Source organism: Rhinopithecus roxellana, chromosome 15 (assembly GCF_007565055.1).
Source record: "Rhinopithecus roxellana isolate Shanxi Qingling chromosome 15, ASM756505v1, whole genome shotgun sequence".
NCBI lineage: Eukaryota > Metazoa > Chordata > Mammalia > Primates > Cercopithecidae > Rhinopithecus > Rhinopithecus roxellana.
Genome location: NC_044563.1, coordinates 11,905,255 through 11,923,378, shown reverse-complemented (window position 1 = coordinate 11,923,378; position 18,124 = coordinate 11,905,255). Strand labels below are relative to the sequence as shown.

Sequence of the window (18,124 nt, the reverse complement as noted above, 5' to 3'; positions counted from 1 at the left end):
TTTCTGAGCTCAAGATTTGGGCATGCTCACTTCCTGCATATCCTCTAAGGACTCACTGAGGTGGGGAGGAGGGGTATGGACGGAGGCCCACAGCATTCTGCAGCTGGGCTGGGGCTGCATCACAGGAGCCTCTGAGCCTGGGGGCCTTTGTTAAGCAGTTTTTGCAGTGAGTGAGGCTGAGCTTCCAGCCCAGGACTGCTGCTCGTCCTGAGCCTGCTGCAGGGCACAAAGTGGAGGGGCCCACACTTGGTGGGGGCCTCCTTGGCAGAGTCAGGATGTCCCTTTCTGGCCTGTGGCTTTTCTCCATCCTGCCTTCCCTTGATTCCCAGGCTCCATCTCAGTGAACAGTCGCAGCACACCATTCTTGGCAACTGGGGACAGCGAGATTCTGGACCTGGAGAGTGAGCTGTACCTGGGCGGTCTCCCTGAGGGGGGCCGGGTGGACCTGCCCCTGCCCCCAGAGGTGTGGACAGCAGCACTCCGGGCAGGCTACGTGGGCTGTGTGCGGGACCTCTTCATAGATGGGCGTAGCCGAGACCTCCGGGGCCTGGCCGAGGCTCAGGGGGCTGTGGGCGTCGCCCCCTTCTGCTCCCGGGAGACGCTGAAGCAGTGTGCATCTGCCCCCTGTCGCAATGGGGGCATCTGCCGAGAAGGCTGGAACCGCTTCGTCTGTGACTGCATTGGGACCGGCTTTCTTGGGCGGGTCTGTGAGAGAGGTGAGGCTGGTCTTCATCCTGGATGTCCCTGCTTCCCATCCCTGTGCTCCTTCTCAGGGTAACTCCTACTTTCCATCCCTGTGCCACCTCCTCCTAGGGGATCCCCTCATAGACCTGCCTTAGGCTTGTCACCCTTGTAATGATTCTCTGGTCTTTTCCCTCCCCTGGCCTCTGCCTGTCTTCCCCTTCCCTCTTCCCCGACTCCTATGGGGCAGAGGCCACGGTCCTGAGCTACGATGGCTCCATGTACATGAAGATCATGCTGCCTAACGCCATGCACACGGAGGCAGAGGATGTGTCCCTGCGTTTCATGTCTCAGCGGGCCTACGGACTCATGATGGCCACCACTTCCAGGGAGTCTGCCGACACCCTGCGCCTGGAGCTGGATGGGGGGCAGATGAAGCTCACTGTCAACCTCGGTAACCATCCTGCCCTGTGCTTCCTGACCCCTCACCTGGCCTTGTCTCTGACCCACACCTGCCTCTGTCTGGAGAAGCTGGTGGTGGCACCAGCAAGAGGTGCCCTCAGCAGAGTTTGGAGGTGGGGAGGTGCCAGCCTGGGTCAGAGACCCTGAGAGCTCTGTCCCTGGTGAGGATGCTCAGTGTAGGGCGACACTCCATGCTCGACGACACTGTGAAGGGCAAGACCCAGAGTGTCTGGGGTATGCTAATTGTCCTTCTAGGTCACCCATGTGGATCTTGGCAGCATCTGTCCTGCACACACATGGATGACACAGCTCATTTTTGGTCAGTGGCGCGTCCACTTACTCATTCATTGGTTCATTCATTTGAGAAGCACTTGCTGATGCCTACTGGATGCTAAGCCTGAGCTCAGTGTGGTAGCAGATACAGAGATGAGGAAGGCCTGGTCCCTGCACGCAGCTGCCCTCCACTGCTCTGCTCAGTCTAAACAGCAGTCTGTGTGTTGGTGTGTGGAGGTGCATATGTGTACACTGGACACACAGACGTGCTGTCTTCCTCTTTCTAGTGCCATGGGCTTTCACATTTGAGCCTCATGGCTGTCCTGTGAAGATACTAGATCACCAAACAAGCATTACTGTCCCTGTTTTATAGATTATGACATTCATATATTGACTTGTTCGACATTACAAAGCTAGTGAAGGCAGAGGGAGGAGCCAGGACTCAACCTGGGTCATTTGCCTTAAAGTTCAGTGCTGGGCCGGGCGCGGTGGCTCAAGCCTGTAATCCCAGCACTTTGGGAGGCCGAGATGGGCGGATCACGAGGTCAGGAGATCGAGACCATCCTGGCTAACAAGGTGAAACCCCGTCTCTACTAAAAAAAAATACAAAAATCTAGCCAGGCGAGGTGGCGGGCGCCTGTAGTCCCAGCTACTTCAGAGGCTGAGGCAGGAGAATGGTGTAAACCCGGGAGGCGGAGCTTGCAGTGAGCTGAGATCCGGCCACTGCACTCCAGCCCGGGCTACAGAGTGAGACTAGGTCTCAAAAAAAAAAAAAAAAAAAAAAAAAAAGTTCAGTGCTTTTCCCATTGTCTCGGACAGGGCTGCTGACCCTCCCCCTCAGGCCACTCATGCTGACTCGTGTCTCCACCCATGCCTAAGATTGAGAGCAGGCTTTGACTCCACTTCACCTGGCAGTCCCTGGGGTGTCCATGAGGGCCAGACCATGAGCCTGTTAGGTTCTCCTCATGGGCTTCAGCTCTCCTAGTCAGGGCAAAAAGAAAACAGCAGGTTCACTCATTCAGCTATTTATGGGACACCATATAAATGCTAGGTATGTTTCAAGCCAGGGGCTACAGCAGTTAATAAGCAGTCCCCACCCTTTTGGAGCTTTCAGAGCAGGGGAACCCTGGAAATGGGAGGTCCTAAGCTATTCAGGCTGAGGTCAAATCTGTCCATTTCAGACTGGCCTCTAGAAAGCTTATAAAGGTATAGCACCTGCCATATAGGAAGTTTGCAGGCCATCAGGGTCATCTGTTGTGTCCTGGACCTAGAGGGGAAGTAGGGCTCTTCTGAGCAGGTTAGAATACACGACTGGAGAGAATACAGAGCTTTGACCTTTTTTTTTGTTTTTTGTTTTTTTTGAGACAGAGTTTTGCTCTGTCACCCAGGCTGGAGTGCAGTGGCGTGATCTGGGCTCACTGCAGTCTCTGCCCCTGGGTTCAAGTGATTCTCCTGCCTCAACCTCCCGAGTAGCTGGGATTACAGGTGCCCACCACCACGCCTGGCTAATTTTTGTATTTTTAGTAGAGACGGGGTTTCACCATCTTGGCCAGGCTGGTCTTGAACTCCTGGCCTCGTGATCCACCCGCCTCGGCTTTCCAAAGTGCTGGGGTTACAGGTGTGAGCCACTGTGCTCGGCCGAACTTTGAACTTTTAAATACTTATCTGGAGTCTCATCCTAACATTGGTCTCCAGGGCATTTGTGGGACAGACTGTGGCCTTTGGGGGACCCATTGCCTTGTAAATATATTTATACTATGTTCTTTCCTTTTCCCCTTTTGGCCACCTGGCCTTTGTATTCCTAGGACAAAGATTTGCTGAGAGAGGTGGGGACTGGAGGTGGGGAGATGTGCAGGTGGCCAGGGCCTCAGAGTTGTTTAAAGGGTTCCCCTCAGCTCTGTTTCTAACCACAATCACAGCCTGTAGAGCAGGTGGTGTGCAGCAGCTCTGCAGGGGAAAGCAGGCTGGGAGACACTCTAGTCAATGCTCCACAAGTCTGCACAATGCTCCTTGCATCCCTGAAACTGTCACAAGAGGATGACCCCAGCCAAGAACCCCATAAGTGGCTCTGTACTTCCAAGTCTGCCCAGATCTGTGTATCCAGTGTGAGTTCCCCCCACTTTGCCTAGGCATGTGTGTGTTGTCTGCATCGAAGCACATGTCTCTGTGCTTGCTGGGGACACAGCAGGAAAAATCTGGGGCCTTGGATTTGCAGGGAAGGCAGATGCGTTTTGCTTATTTGGATGGTCTTAGACCCCTGGGAAGAAGCTCGTGTCTTTTAAGATTAGACAGGAAACAATGTCCTTGGTCAGGAAAACCTATCCTGTGGGCCCTTGGGACCTACCCTCTCCTCTCCATGGGCGCACTTTTCTGTCTGTGCCACATAAGTGCTCAGAAGTCAGAGAACAAGGTGGCCTCTTGGAAGACACATCATGTTAAGAATAGGCTTCCCAGACTGACAGATAATAGGACTGTCCTCCCACCCATTTCTTACCCCTGGCTGTGCCCCTGCCCCCATCTGTAGACACGTATGAGCTGAGATGCCATGTCTAGCATGGCTCCTGACAATCCATGACCAAAAGCTTGGTGCAAACGCATCTGTCTACAGATTCCTCCTGTGTAGGCACTGTGGACATGCAGGTGGTCCCTACCCAGCCACCAAGCCTTGGGTTGGGATGGGAAGAGTTCTGGGCTCAGGGCCAGAACACTTGGGGCCTAACCTTGGTATCTTTTACTGTTGAGTAAGTCATTTCCCATCTCTGAGTCTCTCTCTCTCTCTCTTTTTAATCTTTAAAATGGAGATAAGAATCTTCACTCTGCCTACGTCTGTGGTGCTTTTGAGGCTCAGATGGAAGAATGGGAATGAAACCATTGAAACCATTGTGCAGATTCAAGGCCCATAGTTGAGACCCACCCAGCCTTCTTGAAGGAAAACCGTATTGGAATAGAGACCTGAGTTTGGAGCCAGGCCTGGGAGCCACTTCCACATAGCATGGACAGACTAGAGTTGTCCTCTACTAGGTGTGCCATGGGGTCCCAGCTGTCAGTGCAGCTGATATGAAGAGTGCAGTGTAAAGAATCTCTGAGCCGCAAGGCATCACCTCCTTCAGCCTCCTGGCCCTCGTGAATCACTTCAAGAGCCCCATTCCTGTCCCCCATTGCTTACTCCCCAGGACTTGCAGGGCCTCACAGACCGGCAGCAACACCAAGGCCCCAGGCCTGGGCTGGACTGTCTACTGGGGAACAGAGAGAAGCCTGGTGAGGCTTGGTCTCTGGCCTCATGATCTTATCCTGTAGAGAGGGAAGCTATTGCTCCAGGAGGCATCTCTGCAGCTCCACAGGCACTCAGTGGATTGAAACAGACCCCGGGCTGGGCCTGAAGAGGGAGCGGAGGCTGCGGGTGACCACTTGGTGGGATTGCTAAGTGCTAGCCTCAAGAGATGGGATATTTGCTAGATAAGAGAGGGCCAAAAAGGCACTGCTGCCTCTTTCCAGGCAGAGGATCCTAAGGAACTTATCATGCCTCCTGCTGCAGCTCCTCAGCCCCCACTATGTTTGCAAACACTGAACAAGTTCCTTGAGCTCTGCTGTCTGCAGCTGCTGAGTTGGGAAGTTGATCTCTGTCCCTAGAGGATGGTGGAGTCCCCTGGATTCTTTGCCCTATCCCAGCACGGCCTGGGTCCCTCCCTGGAGGGGAGGAGAGGACAGGCCAGGCTGGGCACTGTCCTCTACTAGGTGTGCCCCTGGGGTCCCAACTGTCAGTGCAGCTGACATGAAGGGTGTGGTGTAATTAAAGAATCTCTGAGTTGCAAGGGGGTTACCTCCTTCAACATCCCTTCCCACCCCGTGAATCACCCATGCACTCCCCACCAGTAGGAGGCCTTCTACCTCCCACCTCCAAGATGGACATTCTGATCATTGAGTGGTTCTTTCTTAGTGTCATCCTGCCCTTCTGAAATTCCCACTTGTTGTGAAATTCCCATTAGTTCTGCCCCCAGAATCAAACAGAGAAATCTAACTCTCGTTCATGTTTTAAATCAGGCTAAATACACACTGTATCCCAAAGCCCTTTAATCCCTGGGGTCATGGGAGGGTGCATTGCCTTTCCACCTGAGGCTGGTCAATAATTATCAGGGGAGCTGCCGGGAGCCAGCTCTGAAGGAGGGCTATGACAGAGTGCATGCTGCCACTCTGTGATGTCACTTCTGAGACAGATGCCTGGGAGCCTTGGGCCCACTCTCTCCAACCCATAGGGCCTGGGCGGGGAAGGAACCCAGGTGAGGCAGGGCTGGGAAGCTGGTGTTCTTTCCCCTGAGTTCCTTTCCATGCAGACTGCTTTGTCTCACCTCCCTAGCACATGTTCATACTAGGACCCTGCTCTCTGTGTCCAGCCAGGGCCTTTGTGGGTCTGTGCCACCAAGACCACTCACTTCTGCCTATTCCCTGCACTTGAGGCACAGGTCATTAGTTAACAGGTTACTAGTTAGTGCCCCCCTGAACTTTGGTGAATGTGTATGTTGAAGGGACTGGGTTTCTCCTGCTTGCTCTCAGTCTCTGGCTTTCTTCTGGATGGGGCTGGCTTCCCTCTGGGTGCCTATCTTCAAGTCATTTGCTCTTGCAAACCCTACTGGAGCCTGTGCTTCTGAGGGTGGAGTCTCTGCAGGGGCAGGCCTGGAGCTGACACCTCTTCCCTGGACAGATGGACCCCCCATTCCTGGTGCTCCTTTGCTGGGGAAGGGGAAGAATCAAGCTCCTTCTTTGGGCCTTTTCCCCAGTAGGGGACCTGCTTGCCCGTCCAGCCTCCCTTTTTTTCTTTTTTGGACCCTTCATTGGTGAAGACTCTGCCGGCCCCGAGAGGGTACCCGTGACCTGACTCCAGGGCCTGGCACCTTTCCACCTCACCCTGACAGTCCTCCCCTTCCTCTTCTGTCCAGCCTCCCCTGTCCCCTCTGTGCAGCTGCTCCTTCCTCTGCTCCATTTTCTTCCTCTTTTCTCTCTGTACTCTCTCTACCTCCTTCCTCTCACTGAGACTTCTCACTTCCCTCTGTGTCTGCCCTTTGACCTTTCTCTGCTCCTCTGCTCCTCCCTTGGTGCCAGGCTCTGGCCCAGGGTCCTGGCTGCTCGCCTCCACTCTTCTGCTGCGGTTGACAACGCGTGTGGAGCTCAGCTGTACTGCCGAAGGGCCGTGGCCCTCAAAGCCACAGGGGCCTCAGTTTACCTCCACTGCAGGAACCTTCAGGGGCCCAGGGGATGCCAGCTGCTCACCCCCTTTGCTTCCTGGGCTGTGGGGTAGGCAGAGCCTGTTTGGGGTGGAGTGACAGGAGGCCAGGGTATTGGGTCTGTCAATTGAGGGGCAGGAGACTGCCCTTCTCTGAAAGGCAAAGCCAACCCAGTGTCCACCTGCTGCCTACTTCCTGCTCAGGATCCTACTGTTATCCATTCCCTCAGCTCACGTGGAGAGAAGCTGAGGCATGGAGAGAAGTACTTTGCCCAGGGTCACACGGTGAGTTAGTGAGTGTTAGGGTGGAGATGAGGACCCAGCTCCCCTGATTCCCAGTAAAGGATTTCTGCAGTTCCAGCCAGCCCCCTCCCTTGGGCTGAGTCAGGCTTGGGGTTTGATGGAGTGGTGCAGGGATCCTGAGGGCCTTAAATCTGGAATTCATAGGACCCTGGTCTACTATTTCCTTTGCAAGACATGACTGGCTCCCACCTTTGGGTGATGTGTCTAACCAGAGGGATCGCCAGAGGCTTCAGGGCCCTGGGCTGCTGGCTCTGTGTAGACACGTGCTTTCTGACCACATGGGGCCTTCCCAGTCCTGAAATCAGAGGATAGCAATGCAAGGACTGGAGCAGGGGCAGGAAACTTTGCTTATGGTGGCTACTTGTCCCCAACTGCTTTTTGTTCTCAGAGAAGTCATATTTTGGGGGCTGCACTGTCTCCATCTGTGTCGCCTTGGCTCCTCTGACTAGGAAAGCAGGTTAATATTAGGTCCTCTTCAGGGTAAAGGACTCCCCTGATCCATCCCCAGTGGCAGCCTGGCATATCCCACGATAGGAAGGGGTGGGAGGAAGGTTCCTGTAGGGGTGGTACTAGCCCCTGGGGCTTTGGGAGGTGTATGGCCTCGGGAAGGGGGCCCTGGGGCAGACCCCTCCATTTAGCTCAGAGTCCAGAGGGGAACAGGGAGTGACAAGTCACACCTGGACTCTGAGGAGGGAGTTGTCCCAGAGCAGGGGATGCAGGACTCTGGCTCTCCCTATCCATCTCCCTCCCAAAGACAGGGGAGATGTGGGATTGGTCAAGCCCTCAGCCCCCATTGATCCCCTGTACGACTGGGATTCCCAAGGTGCCCGTCTCCCTCAGACACTAGAGGTTTGGTCCCCTGTAAGAAGGGGGACACAAGCCCTTTTCCCATCATCTGACTGCCCTGCCTTCCAGCTCTGGGGAGGGTTGGAGCCCTCTTGGGGGCAGGAGGGACAGGGGTCCAACTGAGGAAGGGAAAAGGGCACCTGGGCACGCGTGGTCCCCGGAAAGTGGCCCTGGGGGGAACCCCGCCCGCAGACACCCCTCCCTGTGAAGGATGTAAAAAAAAAACTTGTTTTACCTTTTTGTCTCCCCTTCCCCTCTGCCCGCCCCATGGCCCCCCCAGACTGCCTGCGCGTCGGCTGCGCACCCAGTAAGTGGCTTCCCTCTTCTTCTGCAGAGACCCAAGGGGACTGGGATGCTAGACACTGGGATTTAGGGAGGGAGGCCGGGAGGAAGAGAAGTTGTGATTGTTGGCTCGAGTGGCGGTTGGGCCTTGGGTGTGGGGAGGGGTGCAGGCAGAGGGGTGGAGTTGGGTGATTGTGGAAGGCAGGAGGGACCAAATGAAGAAGAGCCAAGGAGAGCTGGGGGAGGGCCTGCAGTCAGGATGTTCACTGGGTCTAGGAAGGGAGAGACAAGAACACCCTTTGCCCAAGTCAGCAGGAGGGTGGGGAGGAGGTGGAAATCAAGGGCTGGGGCAGAGACTTGGGTAGCACCTGTGGCAGGATGCTCTGAGGTCCTAAGGGCTGGCAGGCAAGGAGCCTAAGAGGGGCTGGAATAAGCTGCTGCATCTCCAGAGTTGGCCACAAGGGGGAAGGCGAGGTATGCGGGAAAGAGGATGAGAGTGGGAAGGGCGCTCTCCTCAGCTCCTGTGTCAACTGGGGTGAATTTCTGCCAAATGGGGGCTCTTTCTGTGGTGACAGTGAGGGCTCTCAGCAGGGGTGAGATGGAGAGTGAGCAGGTGGACATCTCCAGGCATCCCAGTGCGCCTGGGCTCAATGCTCTGTCTCAGGGTGTTTCTGCATGGTGTGGCTTGGGGTCACGTGGGCGAGCACATGCACGTGGTAGGCCCAGGGACAGAGACTGTGTGTGCTGGGCACGGGCACCCTGCTCTTCATGTGTGCGTGGCATGCTGTGTGCGTGCTGGAGTGAGCACTGGGGGGCCCGGGGATGACCAGGGAGTGCTACAAAGTCCAGCAGCATTTGAAAGATAAGTATGTTTTGTTTTAGACTCTGGAAGCTGATAAGCCTGATCTTGAGTAAATGGCCATAATTCCTAAGAAACAGAACCTTCCCCTCTCTGGCCATCCTGCATATTTATGGGCAGTAAATATGGTGGTGTGAGCTGGTGTGTGACGTTAACCAGGCATGTGTATGTAGAAAGGTCCCATTGGGTCCCATTGTAGATGGAGGAGCTGGTATGGAGGCTGAAGCTGTGGGCTCGCATTTACATTTGGGTACTGTGAAGTTTTGAAAGTTTTAGGTCTGTGTTTATACACTGGGAATACAGCTTCTGGCCACACTCACTGAAGGCCCTTACCAATCTGGAGGAAGAGTATGTTGGTCATAGCTGTGGGTGTCTGTGTGCAGGGCCTCAGGGTACAACTCTAGAGGCACCATTCACTTAATATTCTATGTGCATGGCACCTTCTGAAGTCACACAAAGGGCAGTCCTGAGAGTGGATGTATGACTGGGATATAAAAGCTCTGCGTGTGCATGGACTCCAGCTGTGATGGGAGGCCCTGAGTGTGTGTACTTGTATTCATGAGTGTGTTGTATGGCCAAATATGAGCCATTGGTCATGTATGTGTTCATATGTGGCATGTGTGGAGGTGGGGAGGCTGTGTGTCCAAGGTGATATAGGAAGTCAGCTGTGAGCATGTATAGGTGCCCTACTCACTCCCCCCTTGGTGCCGCAGGTAAAGGCCCCGAGACGCTGTTTGCGGGGCACAAGCTCAATGACAATGAGTGGCACACAGTGAGGGTGGTCCGGCGTGGCAAGAGCCTGCAGCTGTCTGTGGACAACGTGACTGTGGAGGGTAGGTGGTCTGGGCCCAGGGAGGTGGACACAGCTCCAGTGACCTATGCTTGGCCCTGTTGTACTTGGTGACCACTGCTTGGGCTGCCGTTCCTAGGGCAGTGTTCTAGCGAGCTGCCTCTGCCATTTCTCCTTCGGGGTGAATGTTATGGGCATCTGGACCCCAGGAACGATTTCAACTCCCTGCAGGCAGCATTCCCCTGGCAGCCTGTTGGCTCTTGACTGGCGAGTCCTGCCACTCCTCTTGGAGCTGTGCTGACTGCTAGTGCCTAGCTGAGGACATCTCTGCTGATGTCACTCATGGGTGGCCCTCCTGTGGAGGGGGGGCTCCTGGGAACCCAAGCCCCAGCCCTGCCCCAAAGCTGTCCCCCTCATCTTGGTCTCCTGTCCTGAGCAGGACAGATGGCAGGAGCCCATACTCGGCTGGAGTTCCACAACATTGAGACGGGCATCATGACGGAGCGGCGGTTTATCTCCGTGGTGCCCTCCAACTTCATCGGGCACCTGAGTGGGCTGGTGTTCAACGGCCAGCCCTACATGGACCAGTGCAAGGATGGTGACATCACCTACTGCGAGCTCAATGCTCGCTTTGGCCTGCGTGCCATCGTGGCCGATCCCGTCACTTTCAAGAGTCGCAGCAGCTACCTGGCCCTTGCTACACTCCAAGCCTATGCTTCCATGCACCTCTTCTTCCAGTTCAAGACCACGGCCCCTGATGGGCTTCTCCTGTTCAACTCGGGCAACGGCAATGACTTCATTGTCATCGAGCTGGTCAAGGGGTGAGGGGCTGGGCATTGCACTGCTGTCAAGGAAGTGGCCCCCTCCCCCTGCTGAACCACATACAGATCCCCCAGCTACTGGCTGAGGTGTCCAATCCCCCGAGATCACAAGTCAAGATTCAGGTCCCCAACCATAAGTCGAGAGGCTCCCTCTTCAGCCAAGATGGAGAAGCACACCCTCTTCCACTCTGCTGACTCCCCAGCTGCTTCCTTGCCAGAGTTCCCAGTTATATCTGTTCTCTGTCCACTGCCATCTTCTCTACAGGCAGAAGTCAGTCTTGCCCCTCTGTTGCCTGAGGGGACCCCACCCCAGAGCAGCCCAGTCCCTGCCTCCAGAGGACCCTGCTGGCCCACACACCTCTCCCCTCTAGCTCCTCTTCTGAGCTTGTGTCATAAGAGCCAGCTCCTTGGTGGCCCTCCTTCCTTACATTCTCCCCATGACAGGACCTCACACCATAGCACTCTTGCTATTGGTTTTGGTCCCTCTCCTCTGGGGTCTCCCTCCCAATCCCTTCTTTCCATGGCACCTAGGACCCCTGCCAGCCATAGCTTCTCATCACCCCACCTTCCCAGCATCACCCCCACCCTGACCCCATGTCTCCTCCCTACTGTGGGGCAGGTACATCCACTACGTGTTTGACCTGGGGAATGGCCCGTCCTTGATGAAGGGGAACTCAGACAAACCAGTCAATGACAACCAGTGGCACAACGTGGTGGTGTCCAGGGACCCAGGCAACGTGCACACGCTCAAGATTGACTCCCGCACTGTCACGCAGCACTCCAATGGCGCCCGAAACCTCGATCTCAAAGGTGGGGCTGGGGCCTCTGGAAAAGGCCTGGCCCTAGCCCAGATACCCCTCACCCCAGTGAGAGTACCCATTCCTGGGACGCTGCTTCCCTCGGTTCCCTGCCCCTAGTTTCTATCTCTCTTTCCCTGTTTCCACTATGTCCAGCCTGACATTTTCCTGTCCAAGTTCTGCTCGGCTCTCTTGCGAGTCTGCATCTCACCACTGAATGGTTGCAGGATGCATCTCACAGGGTGCTTGGTGGCCTCATTTCAGAGCTAGGAGTAGGTAGCCCAGGCCCTCCAAGGACCTCCTGGGCATCCAAGGTTGAGAAGCCTATGTTGGTTGAGGGCTGGAGTGAGAATAGGGAGCTTAGCATCCTCCTGGGTGAGGTAGATGATATGGGGCGGAGGACGTAGCAGGAGCTAGAGTCCCCGAGTCACCTGTTTTGGGCATTGGCTGGGCTAGCTTAGGGATATTTTGGACCTAGGCTTCCCTGGTGTGCCCACGGTCACATCGGGGTGCCACATTCCCCAGGGCCTCTTCAGTGGTCATTGAAGCGGTCATTGACTGCCCCCAGAATGGGTGAACTGAGAGATCAGGGAAGAGGAGGGTGAGCTAAGGCCTGAGCATTGGAACAGGAAAGATGCAGCTTCTCCAGAGCCTACTGAGGGCAATGTGATCTACCTTCTTGCACATGCCCAAAGCAGCCCTCAGCCCCACAGGAACCCCTGGGCATCAGCCTGACTCAAACTGTCAAAGCTTGGGGAGAGTCCTCAGAGACCGTGGAATTGACTGCCCCACTCCCCCAAATCTGAGATCTATCAGATCTCCCAACATAGTGCTGTGAATTCCCCTTGCTCTCAGAAGGGGGCGATGTGTCACAGAGAATCCAAAGTGCCAGCAAACCCGGGGGTTATCTTGGCGGGTCTTGTGTTGAACTGAGCCTGTGGCCAGGGCAGCAGACTGACTAGTGTCTTGACTGAAGCTCGGCTGTGGGCTGGCCAGGGCTTCCAGGGATTCCAGGGGTTAGGCTCTATGGCAGGGGATCAGGTGTTGCAGAGAACTTCCCAGAGTCCCAAGGCCAAGCCCTAGTTGTTGGGGGAAGGGAGCTGGGCTTTGAACTCAGTAGGAGACAGCCCAAGAGTTGGGGAAGGCTTGAAGGAGTTCTGGGAATGGGAAACTTTGGGAGGGAGGGAATGGGGGTGGAGGGAATCAGGCTGCGCATCTATGAAAGGCCCTGATTACGGGCCGGAACTGGAATCAAATGTGTGGGAGAGAGCACAGAGCAGGTTCCTCCAGCTGTCCCCCAGCCCCCACTCTCGCAGGCATCTGGGCTTCTCTGGGAGGGGGGCAGGCAGATGGCAAAGTGGAGAAGGAAGAGGTGTCGGGGGGTGTGGGTTGTGCAGGTCTCTGGATCTCTGTTAGGGACCTGGAATCTGGGATGGAACACAGAGAGCCCAAGAGGGCTGGGAGGACCTGACAGCCAGATGCCGTTGTCTTGGGAAGGGAATGGGAACCTGGATGTCTTGGTTGACCCCACTCCCTTTGCAGGGGAGTTGTACATTGGCGGTCTGAGCAAGAATATGTTCAGCAACCTGCCCAAGCTGGTGGCCTCCCGGGATGGCTTTCAGGGCTGCCTGGCCTCAGTGGACCTCAACGGACGCCTCCCAGACCTCATCGCTGACGCCCTGCACCGCATTGGGCAGGTGGAGAGGGGCTGTGATGGTGAGTGGAGGGTGGAGGAGTGAGGCGTGGCCCTACTGGCTACAGGATGGCCAGCTGCAGAGGCAGACCAGGGCAGGTAGCCTCTGCTCTGCAAAGGGGCCTTCCTTCTCAGGCCTTATGGGAGCTTGCCCCCACAGTTCTGGGGCAGGGATACAGGTGTGTGAAGAGTCACTTGCCCTCCCTGTTGTCTCACACCCTGGCCCCTTGTCACAGTCCAAGGCCAAGCGTCGCAGACCTGACCCGCCCGTCCCAATCCGTCTCATCGGTACTTGGCCCTTTCAGCCAGGCAGAGCTCAGAGTAGGACCTCTCTGCCTGACTCTGAAGCTTCCACACCTCCTGGGGAGAGAGGGGGCTTGGCTGAGCCAGGGGTGTTCCTTTCTCCTGCCCCTTCCAGGCCCCAGCACCACCTGCACTGAAGAGTCCTGTGCCAACCAGGGCGTCTGCTTGCAGCAGTGGGATGGCTTCACCTGCGACTGCACCATGACTTCCTATGGAGGCCCTGTCTGCAATGATCGTGAGTGCCTGGGAGGGCTGGGGACAGTTTGGGGAGACCAGGGTCCATTCCCAGCTGTAGGGGCTGCCAGGGAGGAAAGAGGGCCTCTGAGCACTCAGGAGCTGTGCTGCTTGCTTCCTTCTCATCCCTTGTCTGCAGAGTCCCAGGGGAGCTGCGGCCTGCTGTCCCCTCATAGGGGCTTTCTCCTGGGACTGTGCAGGATTGCTGCTGCCTGAAGCTCTGGAGGGGCCCACTGATAGATGGCCTCTCCTCCTTGTTCTCAGCTGATGGGACCCTGCTCCCTTCACCCAGAACCAAAGGTGTTGGCCTCAGTGGGGTGAACTTGCTGCTGTCCTGTGTGGTTTTGGTGATGGCCTTACATATACTTGTATCTCACACAGACACCCTATTGCACAGGGAGGGGCGCTGTTAACAACCTGCACCCCCTTTGATGCCCTCAGGGCATGAAATGGGAATCTGTTATTTCCTGCTGAGAGCAGGACCACACCCCAGAGGACAGGCTTTGGAGGCTCCCAGGAGGCTAGGCTGCTGGACAGCTGGTTTGCCTGGAATGGGCTCCTCTTTCTTCCCCAAGCATCCCAGCTGCAGTTTGTCCCCTTGAGCCACAAGGTCACTCCCTACTGTCTTCGCTTGGTTCTTTTCCTCCCAGGCTGGACATTTGCTTGCCAACTTGCATTCTGTTTGAGGCCCCTCCCCGAGAGGGCAGGTTCAGCAGCAGCTCCCAGTCCCTAGCGGTTGGTGGCCGGCAGCTGGTTAGAGCCCTGCAGAGGGAGGGCAGCTGAGGCAGGAATGGCGGAGAGGCAACCTTCTACTCTGTGGGGTAGCTTTGGCGTTTCCCTTGGATGATTGGGCTGGAGTGGGTGGGCAGAGTGCAGCCTCCTCAGCATCGCTTGAATCATCTTCCCTGGGGTCCTGCTGAGAGACCAAGCAGAAAAGTCAGCTGCCTGGGAAGAAACACACACACACACACACACACACACACACACACACACACACACACACACAATGGAACGTCTCCATTTTACAGACATGGAATACGACTGGAGAGGGACGGTCGATTTCTGGAAGTAGTTCATAGCAGATTTGGGGTGAGACCCGTCAGTGCCTTTGCCTCCATACCACTGCTGGACCTTCGTCACCTGGGCATGAGTCCTGAGTTTCTTACCGGAGAAACCTTCTGGGTCCAGGGGCTCTTGGGTGGTGTTAGTTTTTCTATCCTCTTTTGAAAAAATGTCTACCCCATCTCCCTCAGTGCTTTCCTTGTGTTCTTAGGCATGTCCAGCCCTTGGGTACCACCACATCCCCACTCTGTCCCCTAAGATTTTCCTCACCTGACCTGCTGCTCTCTGTGCCTTCCAAAGCCTCCAGACAATGGCCAGTTGAGGGTGTTCCAGCCCTGAATGCCAAGGCATAGAGACCTAACTGTGGCTGGACCTCTTCCCCTCCAGCTAACTCAGCTTTGCACAGATCTGGAGATGATGGTAACTTCATTGCTTAATAGTAACAGTCCCCACTAATAGTTTCATGTTTTGCAGCTTACAAAGCCCTTTTAATTTGATCTTCAGAGAAGGCAGTGGGCTTTGTGTTTAACTGATAAGGAAACCCAGGCCTCACTAAGAGGCAGTTACTCACCCCAAGTCGTAGCGGGTCGATGGTAGAGCTCGGCTGGAACTTGGGTGTGCCTGTTTGTCGCTTCCTCCTGCTCATTTAGTCCCCAGGGGAGTGGTGGTGGTACCCATGGTGGGCACTTCTTGCCTGGGGTGGAAGAAATCAGGATCACGAAGCGCTGCTGCCCGTCGCCACTGCTTCACTCCCACACAGTGGAGCCTTCTGAAAAGGGGGCATAAGATGGATGGGAAGTGGGGGTTGTGCCACCTTTCAGCAGGGATGGGAAGAGCAACTTCTTGGGTTCCAGGCTGGTGGGAGGGAGGGAGAGTTGGGGCTGGGGAGCAGGGCGCATCTTGGGAGGCATCACCATCCCCAAGTACTGGCCTCTGCAAAGCTGTGGAGCTAAGACAAGGTGGGTGCAACCTGGGGGCCACACAGGGCTCAGTGTGTTGCTGCTCTGAGCTCTGGCTCTGGGGTAATGCTGAGATCTCCGCCCCTGGAGGGCAGGGCAGGAATCTTGGGAGTGGGGCCCAATCCTCTCTTCTCCCAGGGCTACTCCTCCTTCCTCACTTGTCTCTGGTTTTTCATGTTCTTTCTATGGCACGTCTTCTTGGGGCCCTGTGATATTTAAGGTCAAGCTGGAACCCAGCAGAGAGACTTGTTCAGTTAGCTCTGCCTTTACCCCGGGAGGCCCTGGGGGCACAGGCAGGCCTTGGTCTCAAGAGAGGAAGGAGGGTGGAAATGGCAACGGTGGAAGGAGCAGGTCCTGTCCTCCGAAGGGTGGGGCTGGGGGGTGGAGCTCTCTGGTGGGGAAGAGACTAGGGTGAGGAGAGGTCACACCTGCAAAACAACTTTTCCCCACTTACCACCTCAATTTCTCCATTTGTGACATGGGGGCTACTCCTGGGGGTGCAGGGAACTTTGTGTCCCTTTAAGGCTTATGAGTATCTCCTCTGGGAAGACAAGAGAGAAAAGATATGATGGAGGAAAGTAGACAGTGAATGAAAAAGAGAATATGAAATAAGAAAGGGTGGCTAAAAGGAGACACTTCCCCGGGCTGAGATTTGGGACTGAGGTGTTCCCATCAGGCCTGCTTGCTCCTCTGTCTTTCAGAGCCTGTCTCCTGCCTCTCTCGGCAGTCAGTTCCTTACCATCTCTGCCTCCCTGTCTCCGTTCATCTCTGCAGCCTCTATTGATCTCTTGCACACCTCTGTCTCTCCCTTCTTTTTTACCCTCTATGTCTCCCCCTCCCTTCTCAACCTTGCCCTCCACCCCCATCTTTCTCCAGTTCCCACTCACTGGTATTGATTGGCCTCTAGGCGGTTTCCCTTCCTCTCCTCTCGACACCAGCTCCTCCCTCCCTCCCTGTGGGACCATAAATTTTCTGCCTGCTCAGAGCTGTGTCAGTCTGTATTCCAGATCCAGGGGCCCAAGAACGGGATAGAGAGGTCAGGAGGACCAGGAGCAGGGGGCCCCAGCCCTGCTCCTGGCCTGCAGTCTCTCCTCCAGCACTGCACCACCAGAAGCCTCCTCTGGGTGCCTCTGAGGACCACTTTCTTCACTTCTAAAGGCCTGGGGGCCAAATCTAGCCCTGGCATGTAGTAGGGGTGGAGGACTGGCAGCAGCACTGGGGAGATGTCCTGGGTCCTGACTGCATCCTGGAACTGAGGGTGGCACATGGGGCCCGTGGTGACAGTTTTTGCTCCCAAATGGAGTTCAGAATCAATAAACAGGAGCCAGCTCTCTCCAGCCCCTCCCCTTTCTCACTTCACCCACCCCTGCCTCCTGTCCTTTCCTTACCCAGCCCTCCTCCTCACTCTGCTGCACTGTTTCTTCAGCTCCCCCAGGTGCCCTCTCCACCTCTCTCCTTTCCCTTCTCCTCTACCCTCTGCCTTCCCACCCTCTCCGCTGTCCGAGCAGGTTGGTGCATACCGGGTGACTGGAAAGGAGTCTCTCTGTGCTTACCTCTGGGGCCACAGGTGCTTTCCAGAGGCGTCCAAAAGTTTAAGGGACAGATCCCAACTGGAGGGCATCCTGAAGGAGAAGTGGTTTCCTCAGCTTGACATACATGGCCCAGGAAGGGTTTTGTCCTAAGTGGGACACTCCGTGGGCAGGTGTCCTCTAGACCCCACCGTGGAGAGAGAGGTTGGAGCCAGGGGAGGGGCAGTGGGAATGGCGAGGAAGGATTGGAGGAGTCCAGGAGAGGCTTGTGCAGGGGGCTGGGGGAGCAGCCTTTGGGGAGGTGGTGGGGAGGTGTGTCATGTCTTACTCCTGAGTACCTGGAAGGCTCTGGGTGCACTGTATGCTGTGGACCCTATTTTGGAGGGCGAGCCTGGAGGGCAGGGGTGTTCGCGTGTATGTTGGTCATTCATGGCCTGTGATCAAAGGTGTGTGTGCACGCATGTATGCCCTGTGAGCATGCGCACATGCTCCCCTGAGAGTAAGTTGGTGTGCCCATGTTTGTGAGCACATGCATGCATGTATGTGTCTGAGTCTGTGTGCCTGCCCGCACACTGTGCCCGTATGGGCACGTGGATGTTTCCATACCCAAGCCGGTACACATCTCAGTGTGCATGTGCGTTCTGAGGGGTGCGTGCAGAGGTGGCCTCCGCGGCATCTCAGCAGGCTGTGCCAGAGAGCATTATTGGGGTTCATCCAGGTGGGGTGGGTGGGGAGGAAGAAAGTGGTCTCTCTTGCTAGCCTCAATCCCGTTCCATTATTCAGCAGGGTCCCTTCTCGAGGAGGGGGGTGCAGGAGGAGCGCGCGCGTCCAGGCGCGGGGGAGGGGCGGGCGCGCGCAGAGGAGAGGCGAGCGACGAGCGGGCTAGCCAGGTGCCGCGCGGCGGAGCTGCCCAGCGCCGCCCGCAGATCGGGAGCCGCTCTGGTCCCTCTGCCCTGCCCCCTCCTCCTCCCGCGCTTCCCCTCCCTCTTCGCTCTCCTCCTTCCCTCCCTCC

At 56.1% G+C, this 18,124-nt stretch overlaps 1 protein-coding gene across 3 annotated transcripts in view; it reads left to right on the top strand.

Moving 5' to 3' along the window:
* Positions 1-18,124, top strand: part of NRXN2 (neurexin 2) — a 153,321-nt gene that overhangs the window by 63,037 nt on the left and 72,160 nt on the right. For 2 of the 3 annotated variants that reach the window (XM_030918581.1, XM_030918582.1), the window contains 8 exons: positions 330-716; positions 932-1,135; positions 8,064-8,090; positions 9,638-9,757; positions 10,154-10,535; positions 11,155-11,345; positions 12,875-13,048; positions 13,444-13,563. In XM_030918581.1, coding sequence (XP_030774441.1) covers positions 330-716; positions 932-1,135; positions 8,064-8,090; positions 9,638-9,757; positions 10,154-10,535; positions 11,155-11,345; positions 12,875-13,048; positions 13,444-13,563 — 1,605 coding nt within the window. The remainder of the gene's footprint in view (positions 1-329; positions 717-931; positions 1,136-8,063; positions 8,091-9,637; positions 9,758-10,153; positions 10,536-11,154; positions 11,346-12,874; positions 13,049-13,443; positions 13,564-18,124) is intronic. The other variant, XM_030918583.1, reaches the window with a different exon arrangement.